This window comes from Onychostoma macrolepis, chromosome 17 (genome assembly GCF_012432095.1).
Source record: "Onychostoma macrolepis isolate SWU-2019 chromosome 17, ASM1243209v1, whole genome shotgun sequence".
Taxonomy (NCBI): Eukaryota; Metazoa; Chordata; class Actinopteri; order Cypriniformes; family Cyprinidae; genus Onychostoma; species Onychostoma macrolepis.
In genome coordinates, this window is record NC_081171.1 from 26,093,363 (window position 1) to 26,114,865 (window position 21,503).

Here is a 21,503-nt window from a genome sequence, read left to right on the forward strand (position 1 = left end):
TTATATACTTCATGGAGGCTATTTAGATTATGTAATTTTGTAAATACATGTATGTCAGCTTTGAGAAGAATTAACAGTTTGTGTAAATAAACCTAAATGGCATGCCAGATAGAGTTTTTGTTCCACAATTGCATGTATGGCTTTTTGTTGATATTAATACAATTGCATTGGTAACCGTCTATAGTATTCTGCTTGATTGAAGTAATTAGTAAAATATAAGCATTTTACATAAAAGACAAAACACAGATACAATGTAGCAAATATTGCCGCTAAATAGAAACATTCATTTCTGACCCCGTTCTGGCAGTAAAGTAGCTTTAATTGGACCAATCACTCACCTGCTTGAAGGATTGGTTAGTGAGCAGCTCCTGGCCAGGCAGTGGTACAGCAGCAGAGAAAAAAACAAGAAACATTGGAAGACATGCAGAAGTTAACAACTCAAGCAGCAGAACTACAGCAGAAGACTCAGCCAGAGCTGACTACAGCAAACATTCTCACAGGCCCCAGAATTGCTTGCAAAACACTAAAGAAACTTTAAAAATTACATTTGAAATCACTGACTTTTGTTGATATTGGGCCTGAGAGCATATCTGCAGCAATTCTGCTCTAAATGCACTAAAATACTACTTCATGCTTAAAGCACAGAAGCATCACAAGCCATTTCTTACAAGCCATTTAGCAAAGAACAGTTGCTTTAGCCACTGCCGTAAAACCAAATACTATCTCTCCCTCTTTCTCTCTCTTTCACACACACACACACACCGTATATTCTATCATTCTACACCAACCGTATATTCTATCATTCTACACCTAAACCTACCCCTCACAGAAAACTTTCTACATTTTAACATTCTTAAAAAACTCATTCTGTATGATTTATAAGTTTGTTTACCCATGGCGACCTCAATTTAGAGTCGGTGTGTATTCAGTCACCCCACCCCACACACATTTCACAAACATAAATAAGAATGTCAGTACAGCTGTTATTTCAGAAGATCATTCCAGAAGTTATTTGAATGCAAAAATGATTTGTTTGGTATCTAAGCACAGCTGAGATGTGACTCTTGTGTGCCACATTTGCATACTTGCTGCCTCTGGTAAGCTGAAAACATCTTCTCAATGTCCTTTAGGTCAAGAACTTTAAAGGCCCTTCTGTCATCAATCTCATACCAGATGGTACCAGTGATCTTGTTCTAAAAATTGGGAAATCAGGAAAGATGACTGTAATTAAAGGTTAGTCTCAGAAAAAATAAAATAAAATAAAAATAAATGATCTAATCTCAGAAAGTATAACTTTGTATTAATTATGAGGAATTTTAATACCGCAAGTACCACCAAATAAGTAAATAAATAAAATAAAAATGGACTCACCTCTCCCAGTTTGGACCAGTTAAAGGATTTTAGTGGTTGTGAAGGTTGTGGGATGCTCTTTGTGCATAGGCTGGTTGTGGAGCTAATGGAAGCAGGTCCAGGTGGAGGTGGAACCCCAGAAAAGATGGGCGGGGCCCCAGGTGGGGGTGGAGGACACCCCGGGGGAGGTGGAGGAGGTGGTGGGGGTGGGTTGGAAAAAGCAATAGGTGGAGGAGGAGGAGGGAAGTTATCCATCATCATAGGTGGTGGAGGCGGAGCCATCGGGCTCCCAGGAAGCGGAGGGGGAACGGGTAAATGAACTCCACCATTCTTAAAGTGAAAAAGTTCAAATCATTTGCGTAAAATATGTTAGACAAATTTGCTGCAATGCATAAACCATCACATATAACTCATGCTTAACCAAAACAGCTTCTCCTCAAGCATCTCTTACTAAACAACACAATAAAAACATCAACATAGAAGTTCTAACATTATTGTGCAATTGTTCTACTTTCTGATATCAAAGTAAATCAGACAACTACAGCACACTAGAAATTAACAGATGGCGAACTCACTGAAATGTCACTAATGCGGGAGGACAGGTCTAATACTTGCTCCCTGGCAGAGCGCAACTCCACTCCTTCTTTCTGCAGTTTGTCCTTCATCTTGTTGAGTGTCTTCATCATATCATCCTTCTCTTGTGTCTTGGTCTCACACTCTCTTTCTTTCCTTTCCAGCCGAGCCATCAGCTCTACATGCTCTAAAAAACACATGTGCATTATCATTACATAAGTTCACCCAGGCTCAGCTATGCAAGTCAGTGTGCACTCGTACCTTTTCTGAACTTTTCTGCTTGGTCTCGCCACTGTTTGACTTCATTCTCATTGACAAGCCTGTAGACGGAATGAAGTCTCATTAAGCTGCACTCATTTGCACAGGGTTATAAAATTAATTCTGCCCTATTTTCTACACTTACCTCAGTCATTTTCGATTTATATTACTGTTTGTTATTAGTCAACTGTTACCAAAAACAAAAGCCAACATTAAAGACACCATGAAAATTTCCTGTTTAGAATGTTAGCTTTTATGAGACCAAACAGATTGATGAATCTTTTTGTCCACAGAGGTGTATATAATTTTTGTCCAATAAAATACTCTCCAGAATGTCCCTCTTAAAGGGATAGTTCACCCAAAAATGAAAATTCTGTCATTAATTACTCACCCTCATGTCGTTTCAAACCCATGAGACCTCAGTTCATCTTCAGAACACAAATTAAGATGTTTTTGATGGAATCTGAGAGCTCTCAGACCCTCCATAGACAGCAAGGGTCCATACATGATCAAGGTTCAGAAACGTAGCAAGGAGATCGGTAAAATAATCCACGTGACATCAGGGGTTCAACCGTAATTTTACAAAGCTACGAGAATAACTTTTGTATGCAAAGAAAACCAAAATAATGACTTTATTCAACAGTTCTTCTCTTCTACGTCAGCGTAGCGCCATTTTGGAGAAAATCCACTGGACAGAAACTGCGTACGCTCTTCTGTGTTAGCCGCATACTGGATGCGCTGTTTTCGTTCAAATCAAAGTGTAAATATACTGTATGTAGAAGACTGTTCAGGCTGACACAGAAGTGCGTACGCAGTTTCCGTCCAGTGGATATTCTCCAAAATGGTGCTACGCTGACGTAGAGGAGAAGAACTGTTGAATAAAGTCGTTATTTTTGTTTTCTTTGCATACAAAAGTTATTCTCGTAGCTTTGTAAAATTACGGTTGAACCCCTGATGTCACGTGGATTATTTTACCGATCTCCTTGCTACGTTTCTGAACCTTCATCATGTAAGGACCCTTGCTGTCTATGGAGGGCCTGAGAGCTCTCAGATTCCATCAAAAACATCTTAATTTGTGTTCCGAAGATGAACGGAGGTCTTTGTAACAACATGAAACAACATGAGGGTGAGAATTTTCATTTTTGGGTGAACTATCCCTTTAATTATAAATTCTACCTTCTTTCAACTAGTAATTATGGCTCATCAGTTTATTTTCTAAAACATCAACTGATTACAAAGCATTCATTTTGAAGTTGCCTTCATTGGTCGCATCCATGGTACAAGCTGTCAAGTATGGGTTTGCTATGTGGTTTGTAGTCTGGCTGTGAAACATACAAAAGAAAACTGGTCATCAAGCTAATTCATGGGGTCTTTAAACCAAAGGGGCCACTGTTAAACCGAAGCAATGACATTCAGTTGGGGAAGATTTCCTTAATAATATATTTATAACTTTTTTTTTTTAATAAAAGGTGTTAGTTTAGTCTGGTTGTGAATCTTTTTGTAAGTGGATACTGTTTGAGGTTTAAGGGAGGATCTAGTAAAGAAATCTAAAGTGACACCTTGACATGCGTTGCTTTCCATAGCTGCAGAAAGAGGAAAATGAAATACAGATACAGTAACATTTACTGCCAGCACTGGAGAAGACAATGAAAGATATATATGACTAAGATAAGAAAACAGGAAAAGAGGATATAGATACAGTTTCCACACAAACTGTTAACATACTGTAGAGGATTTATTGCACTATATTTAAGAAGACTTTTTATTTAAAAAAAAAACAAGTTTGATTCTTTTGTAGGCAGACTGATGTTATCGAGGTAACACAATCAATTGCCAGCTACAAGCCAACACTGGCAATAAAAATTCCATTATTTTATCTGTTGGTTTGGACAGCTTGCTCCTAAACTGGTTAAAGAAACATAATTGCCCAAGATGTCTTAAATGCAACCAGTACATTACAGCTCTGTTTCACTAAGGTAATTTTTTTTTTTTGCAACTGGAAAGGATTAGACATTATGGATAAGCATGAGAAGACAAAAATGATGTTTGCTAGTTGTAGGTTTCCCTGTGCTTACACTTTCCAATGCCACCTTAAACATCTTCTGGCAGTGGCACACTGGTGGAAATAGAGCACATGGATGTCCTGCCTAGAGAACTGTTTGACACCTGTGGTGAGCACATGGCTGGAAATTCAACATTCTTATGCACATTAATGACAGAAATACCAGTGTTTAGACTATAGAGTCTTGCATCTTCCTTTAAAATTTCACAAAATTGTTTGATACCAGTTTCCCTTTTGGCCACAGCTTCATGATGCATTCACAGCATTGTGGAGCATCTTCTAGCATGTTAACAGAACCAGATCCCCGCAGTGTGCCACAATATAGCTTTGTGGTTCATTGCGCAAAAAACATTTTAAAATCCCTACAACGGGCGGTGAGATAGGGAGAGCTTTGATGTTTAAAAGAACTAAAGATAATCCAGGACTTTATCATGGCTTTTTGGCTTCAAAAATATTACTCTACTCTAATAAACTTAAAGTTAAGTTTTCATGAGCAGTATTATTATTTGGACATTTGATGGTTAAAATCATGTGCACAATGTGTTTTGAACTGAAAGCGTTTTGAGTTGGGCACTTACATTCTAATGATGTTCTTAACGTTGAAATTGTCCAGGGGTGAAACATCTGGATTTTCTCCCTTCTCATCTTGTAGAACAATTTGCTGAAGGATGCGGTCTAAAAGTTGCCATTGCTGTATACTGCCTGCACCACGTTTATCTGAAAACATTTTACAAAGTCATAAACAAGCTTTTTTTTTTGGAATATTATGTCATGGTAATGCCATGCTTTTCTGGAGATGTAACATGATACTTAAATGGTATTCTTGGAGCATGTACATATCATATGAATATGATAATTCCTTAGTCCCATGCATCTATCAAAGTAATACAGTTTTGCAATCTGATACCATCACTTCATTAGCTGTGGAATGCAGGGATAGTTATAATTAAATACAAAGGAAATGATACAAAACACAAACATATACAGTAGGCACTGTTCCAAACTTAGTAAGCTGCCTACAAAGAAACCATTTCAATTTTCAAGGCATCACAGGCATGCTCCAAGCACAAAGAGTATTCCAAACACAAATTATTCCAAATAATAAAAGGGATATTATTAATGGGTCCAATGGAAAAGCTCAGATCCTCACATGGCATTTGGAGGCAGTGCTGTAAGATAGAAAGAAGGTGGGGGTAGGCATCTGTGTTGCTCAGTTTCTTCTTGATCAGCTCAAACATCTGCCCAGCACTCTTGGTGTCCACGTGTGTCTGGACAAAAAACATCCATTATTTATTTTTTTTCCAGTTAGGACATACATGAAGCCAGGGGCCTTATAAACAAATCTAATAATACCAAGCTGTTCTGTACACAATAAGTGCTCTGTAAATTTAAGGACATGATATGAAAAAAGGCATGTGCAAATAGGTAAAAGATCTTACAATGTCAAAGTGTTTGGCCAGTTCTAACTCATCCTCATTCCGCACCATCTCAAAAAAGTCCAGATGTCTGAAATAAACAAACACAGCCTTTCTATTAGAAGCAACAGTATGATGCATATGTTGATTGTTAGGTGGAAAAGGAGCCCCCTTCATCTGGTGTTCCGTACCTGTCGAGCGTGGCATTATCATGTGCTCTCAGCTTCTCGATGACTGGCTGAATTCCTAACATCAGAAACTCATATCTAAGATGAAGGCGAAACTCTAGACTGTCCTTTGAGAGAAACAAAGGAAATCATCATGTTAATAGCGTATATATATCATATAGTTTTTATTTTTATTTTTACGGAGGTTCTGTCATCAGCTGACCTCTCCAACCCCAGCATTCAGTACAGCGTTTATGAATGACATGATGGCTGTCTTCAGATTTACTTCATCCCTGTAGTGTCCTGTGCTTCTGTCCAGCTCGTTCAAAAGAGACTGAGTAAAAAAATACATAAACATCTAATTAAATGCAATTCATCTAATTAAGATTGATTTTTTCCCCCCACCAAATATCTATTTTTTTCAATAAGAGTATTGCATTATTATCTAAGCAACATACAAGTAAATGTTTAATGCAAGCATCGTAAATAAATGCCAAATTCCGAGTATGGGTAACCATACTTGGCCACATGTCACGTCACTAAAGTTGTATTTTTGTGTGTACTTCAAGTGAAGAGAGCTATTTGTCTGATAAGCTGACATCATAAGCTGATGTATAATGTGAAAAGTCTGACTGCTGATCACTGTAAAGTAATTTTTTTTAAACTGTTCAATTGTTTTACTATTGGGGTGTTCATGGATGGTCCATCTATGATTTTCTATTTACCTAATAGGCTGATAAGGACAATAAATGGCAAATTCTTATCACAGTCCCTATTTTAAAGTCAGTGGAAACAGGTGGAAATGTGCTCTGTTCTTTCTCTGGAATGGGTTGCTAATGTCTACTTATGGTGCTTATTGTGTCAAGAGTGCTCAGAGATCTATTGGGTCACTAGGAATCAACCATGCTTAAAAGGGTAATATTTCAAACACTGGCATTTGTTGTTGCCAGGCATGTCAACTACACTTGAATAAACACAGAGTAAAGACAAATCACCCTACATATGTTGCATGAGATGAGGCCTCCACAGCTCGGCGGTTAAAATTACCATGTCTCCTGTGAGCTGTTTTAAGAAATGCAGACAAAAACCCGAAGCGCTGAAATTTTAAAAGCAATTTTACCTGGAAGCGAGTCCTCTCTGCAGCATACTTCTGGTAGTGTACCATTGCCTCTAATACTTTCTTATGCCCGTCGGGCACCAAGCAAACAGCACCCAGGATCTCCAACACAGCCACTTTGGTCTTGATGTTGTCCTGGCGGAGGCTTTGGGAGATAGTGTTGATGCTCTGGGGGTGGGCCAGTACATGGGCACGGCCCTGGGAGTTGTTCATCAAGGCTTTGATGCAGCCGATGATGGATGTATGTATGCGGCTCTCTGAGGTTTCATAGTCCATGCTCTTCAGGAAGTTCAGAAGACACGTCAAGCCATCCAACTCGATGAAGCGCGTCACAAACCTGAAGGAAGAGTCATCAAAGCTTTGTGAGGTTGTTTTTTCCAGTGCCTAGAATGTCAGGAACCATAGCTATCATTGCCACACTGTTCCCAAAAACATGAACAGCACGCTGATTCAACAAAACTCACCTTTAGAACAGGGCCTTAACTAGGAAAGCGCCTTTGAGATCTCATGGTCTTTTACACAAGGAGAATGAAATATATTGAAATGAATTATATAAATAAAATTGTGTCAGTTGAAATGATCTTAGGAAGTACTTGGTAAAAACCAGAAGGGACTATCTTTAAAACTTCTCTTGTGAAAATATTCTGATCTGAAGAAATCTTGGCAAAAGTCCCAGATGGCTTCTTTATATACTCAGCTGCACAAACATACAGCTTCATACAAACAGACATAAAACGGTATGCTGAACAAGTCAACCATAAAAACCTGTCAATGCAGAATGGGCATGTATCCTCACATTCATCATATTGAGCTAAACCAGGGACTCATTATTCAGATTAAATAAGGTCAAACATGTCATTAACCCCCTCTCAAGAAGGGCCAATCAAGTGACAACGTTAACACCTATTTCTACCAGTTTCTACATTCCTGCTCTTTATGTGACTTTTATTCCATGTTAACCAAATACAGAGACTGTACTGACAACAGAGGGAGATGGTGGTGGTTGAGGGACAGCAGTGACTTATTGTCTGAAATCATAATAGAGTCATTGTTTTCGATCAATGCTTGCCAAGCTAAAGCCACCACATGGTTTTCTTGGCACCCGCTGGCAATGAAAAACATGCATCTCCCTTCACCTAGAATAAATCAGTATGTTATTATCCCATATAGTGTGGCTCCTCATCTCCTGCGAACATGATCAAACCTCAGTTCCAAAGCAGACGTGGCTCACCTGGCATGGCTTAGTGATCTCTGGGCGACCAGTAATCATTAGAATCTTTGGGAGCAATGTACACATGAGATCATAGCTGGCCCACAGTCGTTTGGCTTCTCCTCACCTCACCACTACTGTCTGGATTAGCCCCTTATCCAATTTCCACATCAAATTTATGCTAAGAGTTCACAGACCGTTTCAGGGTTAGGCCCTATTTTGCTACTCCAGTTTTTTTTTTTTACAGGACATAAGGGCTTATAGTAAATAGATTACATTTTTACCAAAACATACCAAAAGTCTCGTGGTACATCCATAATTGTTGTATTCTTTGAAATACCGAGGAAGTCTATTTAAATAGCAGGGAATATAAATATTATATTAAATGATGGAACCATTAATCTCACATTTATCAATAGTTAATGAAACAGTGATTCTCCCAGATCTCATTCAAACACACATACATGCTTTCATCGTGGTCTCAAATTTTAAATATTAATAAAACCTTTCTTGATGATGCCATTACCTTGTTTCTTTGTTCTTTCATTTCATGATTCTAGTTTAAAATTTCACATGAACTTTTATTCATATTATTCCAATGTGGAAAATACTCCCTTCTGAACTGACACTCCTTTTCAGCCAAGAAACTCACATTCCGGAACAGGGTTTGAATAATACATCCATGGTGGCAAGCAAGGCTGCTTACATAAAAAAGTGGGTGTTAAGTCATAAGATGTGTGATCTGTTCTGGGGATTTTACTTGAATATTCTGTCTCAACACTGTCTTTGCCGCATAAAATCTACATTTGTTTACTGAGGTGCTGTTTCCCGATTCCTTACAGAGGTCAACTAGTTCCAGTCCCACATCTGATAATCCCATTATGAACCCCTGAACACAGTCTCCGTGACCCTGTGTATTCATTAGCATTTTCCTGTGCTGTGGAGGTGCAGATGTTAGTGAAGCAGGACTTACTGCTCAGGGTCTCAGCGACACTTCAGGGAGTCCAATCAAACTCCACTTAAGAGCACAATTTTAAACAACCGTAGTTGATCCAAAGTGCTTTACTATAAGAACTATTAGAATTAATATGTATTAGTAGCAATTAATATAATTATAGAATATATATGATAGTGAAAGAAATTTACATGCTTGTCAAATTGGAGCAGAGGATCAAGATAAACTGCAAGATTTTTTGCATGACTGTGTAGGTTGTTACTTAAGAAGCCAAACTGTCTTTTAATGGAGTCATTAGTGGCAACAGGACCTAGCAGAAGCATTTCAGTTTTAATTTCATTCAGTTGTAGGAAATTATTTGCCATCCACTTCATCAAGGCATGAAGAGAGGTGATCTAATGAAAAACTGTTTCCTGGTTTAATTGGAAGATAGAGTTGGAGATCATCAGCATAACAATGATAAGTAATGTTTTTTTTTTCTTCTCTGTTTTTAAAAAACAGAACCTAAGGGAAGCATGTTGAGGGAACACTAAAGAGGCCCCAGAACAGCACAAGAGACAGGAGCAGATGGTGAGGTAAATGACCCGATACAATATTAACAGCGACAGACCAACCCTTTAAATTGGAAGCAAACCATTGAAAAGCACTGTAATGCAACTACACAACCCTGGAACACATTTTCCCCCCATGGGGAACTTTAAAACGGTCTATGACCAAGGTACCGTCCCTGCTCTAATTTTAGTCATTTTTAAGGAATAATGTGATCAATAGTGTCAAATGTAGTACTTAAATCTAACACTATCAAGATGACAGATGACCCAGAATTAATGGATAACAGAATGTCATCTGTAACCTTAAGCAATGCTGACTCAGTACTATGCAAAGCACTAATGCCAGATTGAAACATAGAATGTCTATAATGTTGACAGCATCCTGGTATTAAGTGAACTGCGCAAACGCTACTTTCTCTAAATCCACTAGAGTGACACAATAGCTTCCAAGGCTATAAAAAAAGGAAAGAAAAAAACACAAGTTGTAGAAAGTTTCAGAGGGAACAACTGAATGAGATGCTACAAATCAGAAGGTGCATCTCATATGCGTTAGCCGCTTTGACACATGGTCCAGATGTGTAACCAGGGTCCAAGCCCCTTTGACAGCTGAACTTAAGTAAAAAAAAAAAAAAGATTGGAAAGATGTCATATGAAACACTACATCTGGTGGTTTAAAAGGTTAAAGCTATTTAGGGTGATTTAACTGGTCTTAAAAAGTGATTGTAAAGTCTTTAGTGAGCATTTGGGATAGTCATCACATGAGCAGTAAAATAAGCAATAAAATGAAGTCAGCTGAGCCTTGATAAAGTATCTTACTGACCCGTTCACAGTCACACTCAGCCTGACTAAATGTGAACAAAAGCATGCACGTGTGCAGTATTGCGTATCAGTTACAGTTCACCGGTCTGGAAAGAGCAGCCAGGAGTGTGTAAATTACCCTGGAAGCTGAGCATGTAGGGGGCACAGGTGGGGCAGTACATTGTCCCTTTAAACCATTGCCAACACAAACCATGCCTCACAGGATGACTTCTGAGCTGCCTAAAGCTACCTCTCTTGCACTTTACTCTATTTTCCTTCAGTTATTGATGTTCACTGGACCTAGCTACTACACTTCTCACAGCACAGAGAGAAAAACACAAACCCGTCCAAATGCTTAAAGCATTCGGGGTGCAATTTCCATTAAAGCATTCGACAAATGTGAAAAAAGAAGCTGAGTTCCACATACTTGGACCTTTTTTGAGGTCATATCATCAGTATTTTGAAACTTAATATTTGGTTATGAGAGAGCTTGAAGACGTCAGATTATTTACACAAACTGCAGAAGAGGGGGAAGAAGGTGGCTGTTTCTTTATTGAAACCCCACTGACATTTCATCCCCAGAATAATAAGGCATTTTTGTCCAAACATAGCTAAAAACAATCCTTAAGCTGTACATACTTTCCGGTGACCTAAACTGAACCACAGTGAGTTTAGTTACATAACATTTTCCATGTCATAACAAATTAAAAATGTTAATCACCCCCTTAAAGCTGCAGAAAGTACTACCTCAGTAATTCAAAAGATCAACAGACATGTTGCCTCCATATCTCTTACTGACTCGACACAAGTGCTCTTCCCGATCTGAGCCCCTCATTGTGGAGGTGAGAGGTTCAAGATCTTCGGAAGGATGTTGTGAAACCTATCTTGCTTTGGAGTGACATTTTGTGTTGGCTGACCAGTGGTGTGAAGACAGAGGCCCTGTGTCATGGCTGCACAGTTTATATTAAAAATACCAAATTAAGAAAAGCTTGCCATCTGCACACTCCCTCCAGAATGTGGACTAAAACAAACAAACAAAAACAAGGTGGAGCACATGAAACTTAAGACAATATCCAGGATAATTGGATATTTGGAGGACTTTCTTGCTGTGAGATGGCAGTGTAATATAAATACAAACACAAAATGTAATTATGCCAAGAAGCCAAACCAGTTAATGTATGCACCACTTAGTAATGTTTACATGCATGAACAGTATGAGGTTAAGTGTCTGAAAGAGTATCATGGAGAAAAGGTATGAAGACATTTTACATGACTAACTATATACATAATTTACTCCCTACATACTCAGCTCAACATGCTCACAAGTATGTAATTCCTTCATTAGCAAAGTACACGAAAAGTTGGGGAGGAAGAAGAAAAATTAGAAGGGACTGAAGTGGCCAGGACGACACTGCTGTCTTCTCAAACTCTCACAAATACACTGGCAATGCGTCAAATAACAGATTAAGTAACTTGTGTGTTCATGACACACATAAAAATGTCCTACAGTACTGAGCTGTCGGAGCCAAATATCATGGTGCCGCATTTATCTTCCTGCTTTCAGTGTTATTAACTGTAAGTGGCAGATTGCTTGCACTGAGTAATGAATGATACTTTTGTCTCAGCAGGCTAACTGTCTCAGCAAAGATAGCAAGTGTATAGAGGAACACTCCTAGATCTTTAATCAATGATAAAATGAGACACACAAGATTTGAATAGTATTACCACACATTAGCACAGACTTTGGCATGTCTTTTTTCCCCTCTGTTGACAAATTTCCTGTTTAAACAGGCAGTTGGGGCAGGATTTTTATTTTTTTTTATGTTTATGTTTTAAAAAATAGCCTTTACATCACAGCTTGAGAAGTATTAAATAAGGGCTAACAAATGTTAATAAAACAGAGGATCTTACTATTATCTTATTATCTTACACCATAGCTACAGAAGTTAAAAATTCCTCTGCACTTGTTTTGATATTAATGAAAACATTATTGAAAAACAGTGATTGTGAAGCAAATTATTACAGAAAATTATTTTTTTTAACCTGTGAACCTGATCCGCAAAGAGTTGCTTGAGTTTTCATGTGGGCAGTGTTTGCGCCATTTTCCATATTGGACAAAGCCGGTTACTGCATGACAGATGTGTATGTTACATCATCTAATTATGGCACTTGTTAGATTTATAACAGTGTAAAATGACTCGTAAAGCCATAAATTAGCTGATGGTAATAAAGCTACAACTGCATAAACAGTATAATTGAATTAAACACTTAAAAATTATTTGAAAAAAAGTTGTTCTAGATTTAAAAAGCACTCAGGGTAACTTGTATTTAATATATTTTACTACTAAATTGGATATTCAATATTTTAATTTCCTCCTGCTCATTTAAAGTAATTCCTGCACTGGCATTGATGAGGTGCAAATAATACCTTCAAGCCTCAAAGCCAAATTTGCATCCATTTGCGGATTACATCTGAGACCCAGCTAGCTGCTCTCGAAGAACTTGTCATAAAAATTAATGGGTTACTTCTATTTATAGCCAATAATTTTTTGATTGCTTTTAAATTGCAGGGCTTAGGCTACGTTTACACAACAATGATGAAGTCAAAAACGGAAAAGTTTTTCCCTTGTGTTTTTAAAAAGTTTCATGTATACACGACGTTTTCAAAACGATTTGCGTTTACACATATCCGTGAAAACTGGCAAAAACGCTGTATTATCTACATACTTAACGTACTACGCACACGCATGACTTCACCGTTTTCAAAGATTCCCGTATTGGGTGTTTAAACGGAAACAATAACAGTGGCATTTCAAAAAACTTGCACTTTGAAACCCGTTTTCAAAATGATGTGTTTTCAGTCCCCAAAACACTGTTGTCTTGTAAACGAACAGGCAAAACATATAAAAAGTTTCCGTTTTGGCTGAAAACATTGTCGTGTAAATGGCCCCTTACTTCACTCACAGCAGTTGTTGAATTTGCACTTCTGGGGTCACTCAGATGACACTGCATTTTATTTCTCTAAAGAACCAAGATCACAAAAATAAACCATCTAACATTGAGCGACAAAACTGACCACAAAAAATTACGTGCATGGTCCATACGGTTCCTCATATATGGTGGCAATGTGGAAGCAGTTATTTTATCAGTCAGTCCCGTTTAAGTTGCCTTATATGTCTAGACGACTGGTTGCAGTGTGGCTGACAGCTTAGACGTTTTTCTTTGTGACTCAGGGAAGAAGCTCTGGTTGTGTTTACCAGCAGTGATGAAAAAGACTCAAGACTAATGGTCTAAAGACAGAATGGGCTTAATGTATCTCAAAGATAAGTTCATTTCTGAAGGGAAAAAAGATACTGCTGTCTCATTCTGACTGTTTTTATGTACAAAAAGGCTCAGGACTGAAGACAGGAAGCAGTCAGCCACTGTTTCAGCTAAATGAATGATACACAGCACTTAAATGTGTTCAGAAGTAGTGATCAGCCAACATCAGACAGTCACAGACAAAGACGGATGCAGTAAAGTTCACCTCCACGCCAATCCTCACATGCCAGAGACATCCTAATCTGTAGAATAGTGTGCTTCCCACATAATCCAAGCCGGAATTAGTTGCCAATTAGTTTGCTGAGAGCAGCTCTTTCAAATCAAGGTATTCACTCTTGACTCCTTGAACTGGAGATCAGAATTATGGATCAATATACAGAATTAAGTTGTCTTACCTCATTGGTTGAGTCCGGAGGGCTGTCTTTAGATCCTCTACCACCTTGTTTCTCATCTCCATTTCCTCGTCATCAAAAGCAAATAGTGTCTGCATCTGAAATACAGGTGATCTTTGTCAAACTTTTACTCTGGTTTTAAACAAATGAAACTGATCATGGCAGGTCAGGCAATGCTTCAGAAAAGCTATAAACCATGTCCAGTCTAACGGTAAATTTTGAGATTTTGCTTCCATAATGTCTTTTTCAGGCTAGTGGGAAATAAACACCCAAAATAACAATTTAAGTACATTTTATTACACTTTATCTATATGCATCTGTAGAATTCATTTACAATACATATATTTAAAGGGTGTTTCCTCAAAATGAGTTTTTAATTTTATATATATATATATATAAATATCCACTTCAGAAATACTTATATAGGAATGGAATAGAACTGGAAGGTCTGGTCTATCTAAAAGCACTGAGCCTTAAATATCTACTTCAGTAGCACTTACATACATCAAAACATTCAGTTTTATTCCTATTTATATGTTGAAAGATTGTATAGAGAGGTTTGTACATGTATTTGCCTGGTTTATACAACATTTCATTCCTAAAAACATGATTTTTGTTCTGGCTGCTTTTTTATTATACCATGCTGTAAATGCCCCTTTTTGGGTGGAAGCAAAAACATGCTGGTTTCATGTGTCTTTAAATGCAAATACTACGGTGGCTGAGATTTGTAAAACAAATCACAATTCTGAAAACAAAACGACAAATTACAAACACAAAAGCAAATCTAAAAAATTTAATAATTCAGAAAACACAACAACATTATAACAAGTCAGAAAACACAACGACAAATTCAAAAACAAAATAAGTCAGAAATCATAACGACAAATCCAAGTATAGGTAAAGGGGGCGTTTCTCAATTATTGGGCATTTTCAAACCGTGATAGGCTTTTTTAAACATACAATCATAAAAGTACGGAAGCCCGGAGGCTATGCATTGCTATTTTCCTTTTTTCTTACTTGTTTTTCTCATCAGTACGAACTGTTTTCTTGTGTCTAGATCACAATAAAACAATTAGTTGTCAAGATCATGAGAAATATATTTTAAAAAAAAGCAGATTCCCCCCGAGTGCATAGGCATAGAAATATTTTACTCCTGGATACATTTTCATTGTGAATTTGACAGATGATAATTCTTGTAGCCCAGTCCAGCCTCAAATCAGTTACTGACTAATGTTGGTGATTGCAATTAAGGATATTTAATAATAATTGTAATATTTAAGGATAGCAATAATAATAGTAATATTTTTTTTTTCTCAAACAGCCATAAGATCAGATATCAGACCAGATGAATGTGTAATATGACACATTTGCTTTGAACTATTTTTATTGTAATATCATTTATTGTAATATCGTTTAACCTAGCATATAAACATTGCATTTTTTTTTTTTTCAGTTGAAATAATTAACTAGCTCACATCAAAATTAAAGGGGTCATATGGTGCGATTTCAAGTTTTCCTTTCTCTTTGGAGTGTTACAAGCTGTTCATGCATAGATAAGATCCCTAAAGTTGCAAAGACTAAAGTCTCAAACCCAAAGAGATATTCTTTATAAAAGTTAAGTCTTGTCCACGCCCTCCTAAAATGGCTCATTTAAACACGCCCCCAGATGTCTACGTCACTGTGTGGCAGGGCTGTGCAATTAATCGAATGCGATTCTCATGCGCATCTCGTCAGTAAAGCCGGTTCCGTGATTAGCGGTAAATCTCCATCACCTGTTTTCAAATGGAGCGGCAGTTAATACACAGAGCCGTAGTTCACTGACAAGCTAAGCGATATCGCGTTCATAATCGCAGATGAATCGCATTATCGCGTTCATAATCGCAGATGAATCGCATTCGATTATGAGCGCGATATCGCTTAGCTTGTCAGTGAACTACGGCTCTGTGTATTAACTGCCGCTCCATTTGTTTAAATGTTTAAATGAGCCATTTTACTGTGTGGGAAGATTTGCATAACACCGCCCAAATGTAAACGCAAAGAAAGAAGGCGTGATGATCAAATAAATAATTTGATCAATTTTGATTATCATCTCTCTAATGTTCACACTCACATGACCTTGCAGTTCTTCATTATCATGAAAAGTTTATTCTTTGCGTTTAAAAAAACCTTGTCAATTTAAACTTCTTAAATATGGCTTTCTGAGTTCGCACACGCAAAGCACATACACAGGGAGCCAGCTCCTTTGTGTCAACTGTTATAAACACACAAAATACACAAACACAGTCGGTTATGTCTGTGAATGTAAACAGCTGCATGTGTATCAATATACAGTATTAGATGTGTGAAACTGTGTCTCTTGAACATGGTGACAACACACTATTAACATAACTACTAACTCGACCAGGCCCCACTCCCTCTAATTATTATTATTATTATTATTTTTTTTTTTGCATATGCCTTGGGCAGGGATTATTTCAATGAGGGATATTGTGATGTGTATGTTCTTGGAAGAAAACTCAGGACTGCAATCAAAGCATTTGAGGTAGTTCAGAAAGAGTACTTACTAATATAGAAATTAACTCCCTTTGGAGTGGAGCTTTTGCTTTGTATCTTTGCAGACTGTTTGCATGCACAAACAGGACCATTTTGCACTATAGGAGGTTGAAAATGCAAAAAAAAAAAAAAAAAAAAAAGAAGCATAGAACCCCTTTAACAAACAGCTGTTATTTTTCAATACAGTCTGAACATAAAAAACAGTATCATATCTCTCTATCAAGGCATTGATTGCTAAAGCATTTAAGATGACAATAATGAAGACGATTTGCATGGATATGATGTACTAGAGCAAGGCTGGGAATCCACTGTTTAAAGAGAGATTATTCCATTAAACCAAGAAAATAACCAACAAACATATGGAAAATCAGTTGAACTATAAGCAATGTGTGTTGCCAGGGGCAGCTTACATCTGCAAGGTAGATTTATATTATATTACAGTTCTATAAGGACATTAGGATGATTTTGGCAGTCTATCACCGACAACGTGCATGAATGAGATTTTGCTAGCAAGAATCAACTAAAATAATATCACTAAAATATTTTGCCTGCTAGTCTCACATAATAGTAAAAAAAAACATTCAAAACAGCAGATTTTATAGTCTGATTAATATTGATAGCTTGTGGGCTTGCAAATGTTTTGGTCAAATTTTATTCAGTATTAATTTTTCCTCCACATTAATTTGTGTCAAAATCAGATTTGATCACAAAGGGTGCAAAAGTTTGTTGTGCATGTTAGAAACATAACCGTAATAAAGGAAGTACTTACAGCTGCCATGGAGTTGATGCGGTCAATATAGTAATCAGGCCAGCTGGTAGCAAGCTTGTTGGGGTCCTCTTGTTCCTTAGAAATGAACACAGGATAAAGTCATTTAAATTATATTTTAAGAAACACAGGATTTTCGCAAATAACTATGTGTATGACTTTTGAATAACTGAATGGTAATAAGCTAATACTAAGAGTTGAAAGGATATACGCTTACCACCATTGTCCCTGTAGGCATGACTTGTGTCCCTATAATAAGGGTAATATAAGTAAATGTGTCTGATAAATGATTGTTCAGTAGACCACTGCAACATATTTGTTTATTTGTTGTCCAATTAGTCCACCAGACCTTTTAGTTGGTAACCGCCACAACAGAATCTGTGAGCTGATACAATATTTGGATATTTAAAACAATATCTGATTGTTTGGTGGTTCAAAATTAATAAACAAAATTCAAATAATAATGTTGTTATCTATAATGCTTTCCATGTTTATTTGTTTTATTGATTGTTTTAACATAAAAGACCTGTTTAAAGTAAAATTCTATTAATAAAGTGTGGATTTATTAATCTACCACAATTTACTACAAATTAAGAATGATGACACACTCTATATATTTAATTGATTCCATATTTGAATAATTGTTTTGTTTTTCATGCTTCATATCACAGGTTCTGCTGTCATTTCCACTCAAGCTATTTCCTTCACTACATATGTTTGTAACAGCATTTCATGCCATTTCAGACTGACACCAAATTATGCTTTCCGATCAGTCAGAAAAGCAGCCAGAGACTCAACGCGCCTTCAAAATAATCCAACTGAGGTGCATAGACCAAAACAATTTCCCAAAAAGTAAAGAGCTTGAAGAAAGTCTGCACACTCTCAAACATCAAAAAAGCATATTGAGCAATTTACTGGATAAAAACGGCAAACGTTTTGGTCACGTGTTGACCATTTTCAATGACCATTTCAGCTTGGCATTGAAAATGGTCAACATGTGACCAAAACGTTTGCCATGTTTTTAAATTGCTCAATATGCTTTCATCTCGCTTGTGACTTTTTGATGTTTGAGAGTGTGCGGACTATTTACGATCAGTCAGCAAACGTTTGATAGGACAAAACATTTTAAGAACTTGTTTATGATGGGTAATAGTGATATTTGAACTGACATTGTCTAGAAAATGTCTACAAAAATAATGGAAAACTCCAAATATGTTTTCTAGTAACAAATACTGCAGTTAGGTATATATTTTTCATGTGGAATATTAGTCTATATACAAGATCAACATGACCAATGGATTAGGCAATCTGTAATAACATAACATAGACATTTGAAGAATAAATGCATCTAATTTTAATTAAGCTATTAGCAAAAGAATGTGTCTAGGATTCTAGGTTCTTGATTTATTTGCTCACAACATTGTATCAGTTAATTAATGACACTAAAAAGAATCAACTTGGCGTTGCATTCCTCCTTCAGGGGATGGCACAGTGATCTGATGGCTTGGCACACGTCTAAACTGTATCAGTATTGTAACATCTGATCAGGCTCCCATCCTTCAGAGGGAGCCCTCACCTGAATATTGAACTCTGTCCACTTCCTGTTCCTGCCACATCAGTTCCTGTCTTGTCAATTCCTGTTACCATGTATTTAAGCCATGTGTTTCCACTACCATTCTGCGAAGTATTGCCAGTTTCACTGCCTTACTAAGCGTTCTTCCATGCCATTGCTGATGTTTATTGATATGACTATTGCTTTTGTTCTCCTGACTCCCGTTTCTGGATTACTGTTTTGGATTTGTCTGCCACTGGAATGTTTTCTCAATGTTTTGACTCGAGCCTGTGACCTGACTAGGAGCTGTGATTATTGTTTGAACTTGGATCACAGATCATTGAATAAAGACCTGCATATGGAATCCACTAGGCCTACCTCTTCCTTACAAGTATTAATATTAATATTAATAACATTCCTTACATATGATGTGATTTCAAGTTTTCCTTTCTCTTTGGAGTGTTACAAGCTGATTGTGCATAGATAAGATCCCTGAAGTTGCAAAGACTAAAGTCTCAAAACCAAAGAGATAGTCTTTATTAAAGTTACGCCACCCTAAAACGGCTCATTCAAACACGCCCCCACATGTCTACGTCACGATGTGGAAAGATTTGCAAAACACCGCCCAAACGTATACGCAAAGAAAGAAGGCGTGGTTTCAGTAACCGCAGTAGTGTTGATGCAGCCATGTCAGTGAGACGCTGTGTGTTTCTACACGAAAGCAAAAGCACTTTATTTGGCCTTCTGAAAGTAGATGCATTTAGGAATCATTAAGATTACTTACAACAGAACAGCAATGCATTTTATGGATGACCGCTTCATGAACCTAGGAGAGGAGGTAATTCTGACTTTGCTATGACAATCCGGTGCTTCTGAATCAGCTACTGTAAGTATGATTTGTTATTAGTTTAAGTATTTGCTATTGACTGTTCAAATGCAGAGTTTTGTGCATCGTGTGTGTGTGTGAGAGAGAGAGGGAGAGAGACAGAGTCACATCACAGTGGAGTCAGCTGTCTTAATCGTGGCTTGTGTGCAAATACATACGAGCATCATCACTGTGTCTGTCACGTGACTCTGTTCTCCTTTCGGGCTTGAACTGATGATAAAACTAAGGACATTATTAACTGTCTTTACATTTATTTTGAAAGATGAAGCTCGCAATTATGGAAAGGGATATTACATTTCCCACGAGTGCTTGCGGTATTCGGCCAGTCACAATGCACTGGGTCAGTTGGCCAATCAGAGCAGACTGCTCTGGATTAGTCTTTGTTTTTAACAATACTCTGACTTTCTTGTGTATTACATTCTGATTGTGTTTTCAGTTTAAATATTTTAGTTTTAATCACCACAGATCATATCATTCAGTTCAGTTTCTTGTGTCACAAAACAAAAACATAACATAGGGGTCAATCTGAGCCCGTCTTATCTTGGTAATTGTTTATCAGGTAATTTAATTGCTATGGTGAACATGAACTGATTTTTCCTGCTGCCTTCCTACAGTAAGTGTGGGTTGTGTTCTGTGATGGTTGGCTGCAAAAGTAATAAAGTAATGAAAGAGCATTATTTTTGAATAAAATTGTCCTATTATTAAGCTGTTTGTTTGGATCTTGCAGAGGTTTTAATTTTTACATTTCACACGAAACATGCTTTCCTGTGCAACAGAGAGACATGATATGTCTAAGATGGCACTTATCATAAATATTGTACCTTCAGCACAGAGCATTGTGAACTACAAACCACAACACACTGTCAAGCCAGACAAAACAACAACAACCTAGGATGTATAACTTGCAATCAGATCCAATCAACTTGCACTTTCCTCTTGGTGGTAAGTGTTCAACACCACAGTAGAACAATGCTGGAACTCAGCACAACAGTTTGGCCTGGACCTCAATCCTGTGATTTGTTTTTCTGAGCTAAACGTATTGTTTCAACCAGAATACTCAGTTTAAAGGTTTCACATTCTTATCATCTGCAGTCGCAAATCATGTCACATTGCTCAGAACATTTACCCTAACCAGCTCAAGAAGGTTATTACAATGCTCTAATTTCCATGTCCGGAACAAATAAAAAGTTATACAAAGAACGGGCATGCTCAGCCTAAGGTCAACACAGTAGTGAACTGCTCCTCTTTTGAGTCAATATTTGTACTATCAAAGGAGAAACAGAGGAGGTAACAATAATAAACACGATTTTGGCCAGCAGATTCCTAGTATGGGTCAAACACCCATACCCATAACCATACATAGAGAAGAAAACCAAACACAAAAGTCTAGAATCCTTTTGTTTTATTTAGCTTTATTCAGAAATTTTTGTTTATTTATTTATTTATTTTGGGGGGGTTGTGTGCACATTTTACTATGTGAAAGTTTAAACTTATAGAAAGGTAGACTGACGCTCCTTTGAGTCTTGGCCTGACACATCATCCATCCTTACTGTGAGTGTGTAAACAGTTTAAATCAC

At 37.3% G+C, this 21,503-nt stretch overlaps 1 protein-coding gene across 7 annotated transcripts in view; it reads right to left on the reverse strand.

Annotated features, from left to right (window-relative positions):
* daam2 (dishevelled associated activator of morphogenesis 2) overlaps positions 1-21,503 on the reverse strand; it is a 161,278-nt gene that overhangs the window by 18,445 nt on the left and 121,330 nt on the right. For 4 of the 7 annotated variants that reach the window (XM_058748715.1, XM_058748714.1, XM_058748712.1 and 1 more), the window contains 14 exons: positions 17,492-17,566; positions 14,173-14,267; positions 6,946-7,279; positions 6,049-6,159; positions 5,850-5,953; positions 5,683-5,749; positions 5,394-5,511; positions 4,822-4,960; positions 3,741-3,764; positions 2,185-2,243; positions 1,926-2,110; positions 1,372-1,680; positions 1,086-1,193; positions 339-368 (listed from right to left, as the gene is read on the reverse strand). In XM_058748715.1, the coding sequence (XP_058604698.1) occupies positions 339-368; positions 1,086-1,193; positions 1,372-1,680; positions 1,926-2,110; positions 2,185-2,243; positions 3,741-3,764; positions 4,822-4,960; positions 5,394-5,511; positions 5,683-5,749; positions 5,850-5,953; positions 6,049-6,159; positions 6,946-7,279; positions 14,173-14,267; positions 17,492-17,566 (1,758 nt within the window). The remainder of the gene's footprint in view (positions 1-338; positions 369-1,085; positions 1,194-1,371; positions 1,681-1,925; positions 2,111-2,184; positions 2,244-3,740; positions 3,765-4,821; positions 4,961-5,393; positions 5,512-5,682; positions 5,750-5,849; positions 5,954-6,048; positions 6,160-6,945; positions 7,280-14,172; positions 14,268-17,491; positions 17,567-21,503) is intronic. The other 3 variants (XM_058748717.1, XM_058748716.1, XM_058748718.1) reach the window with 3 other exon arrangements.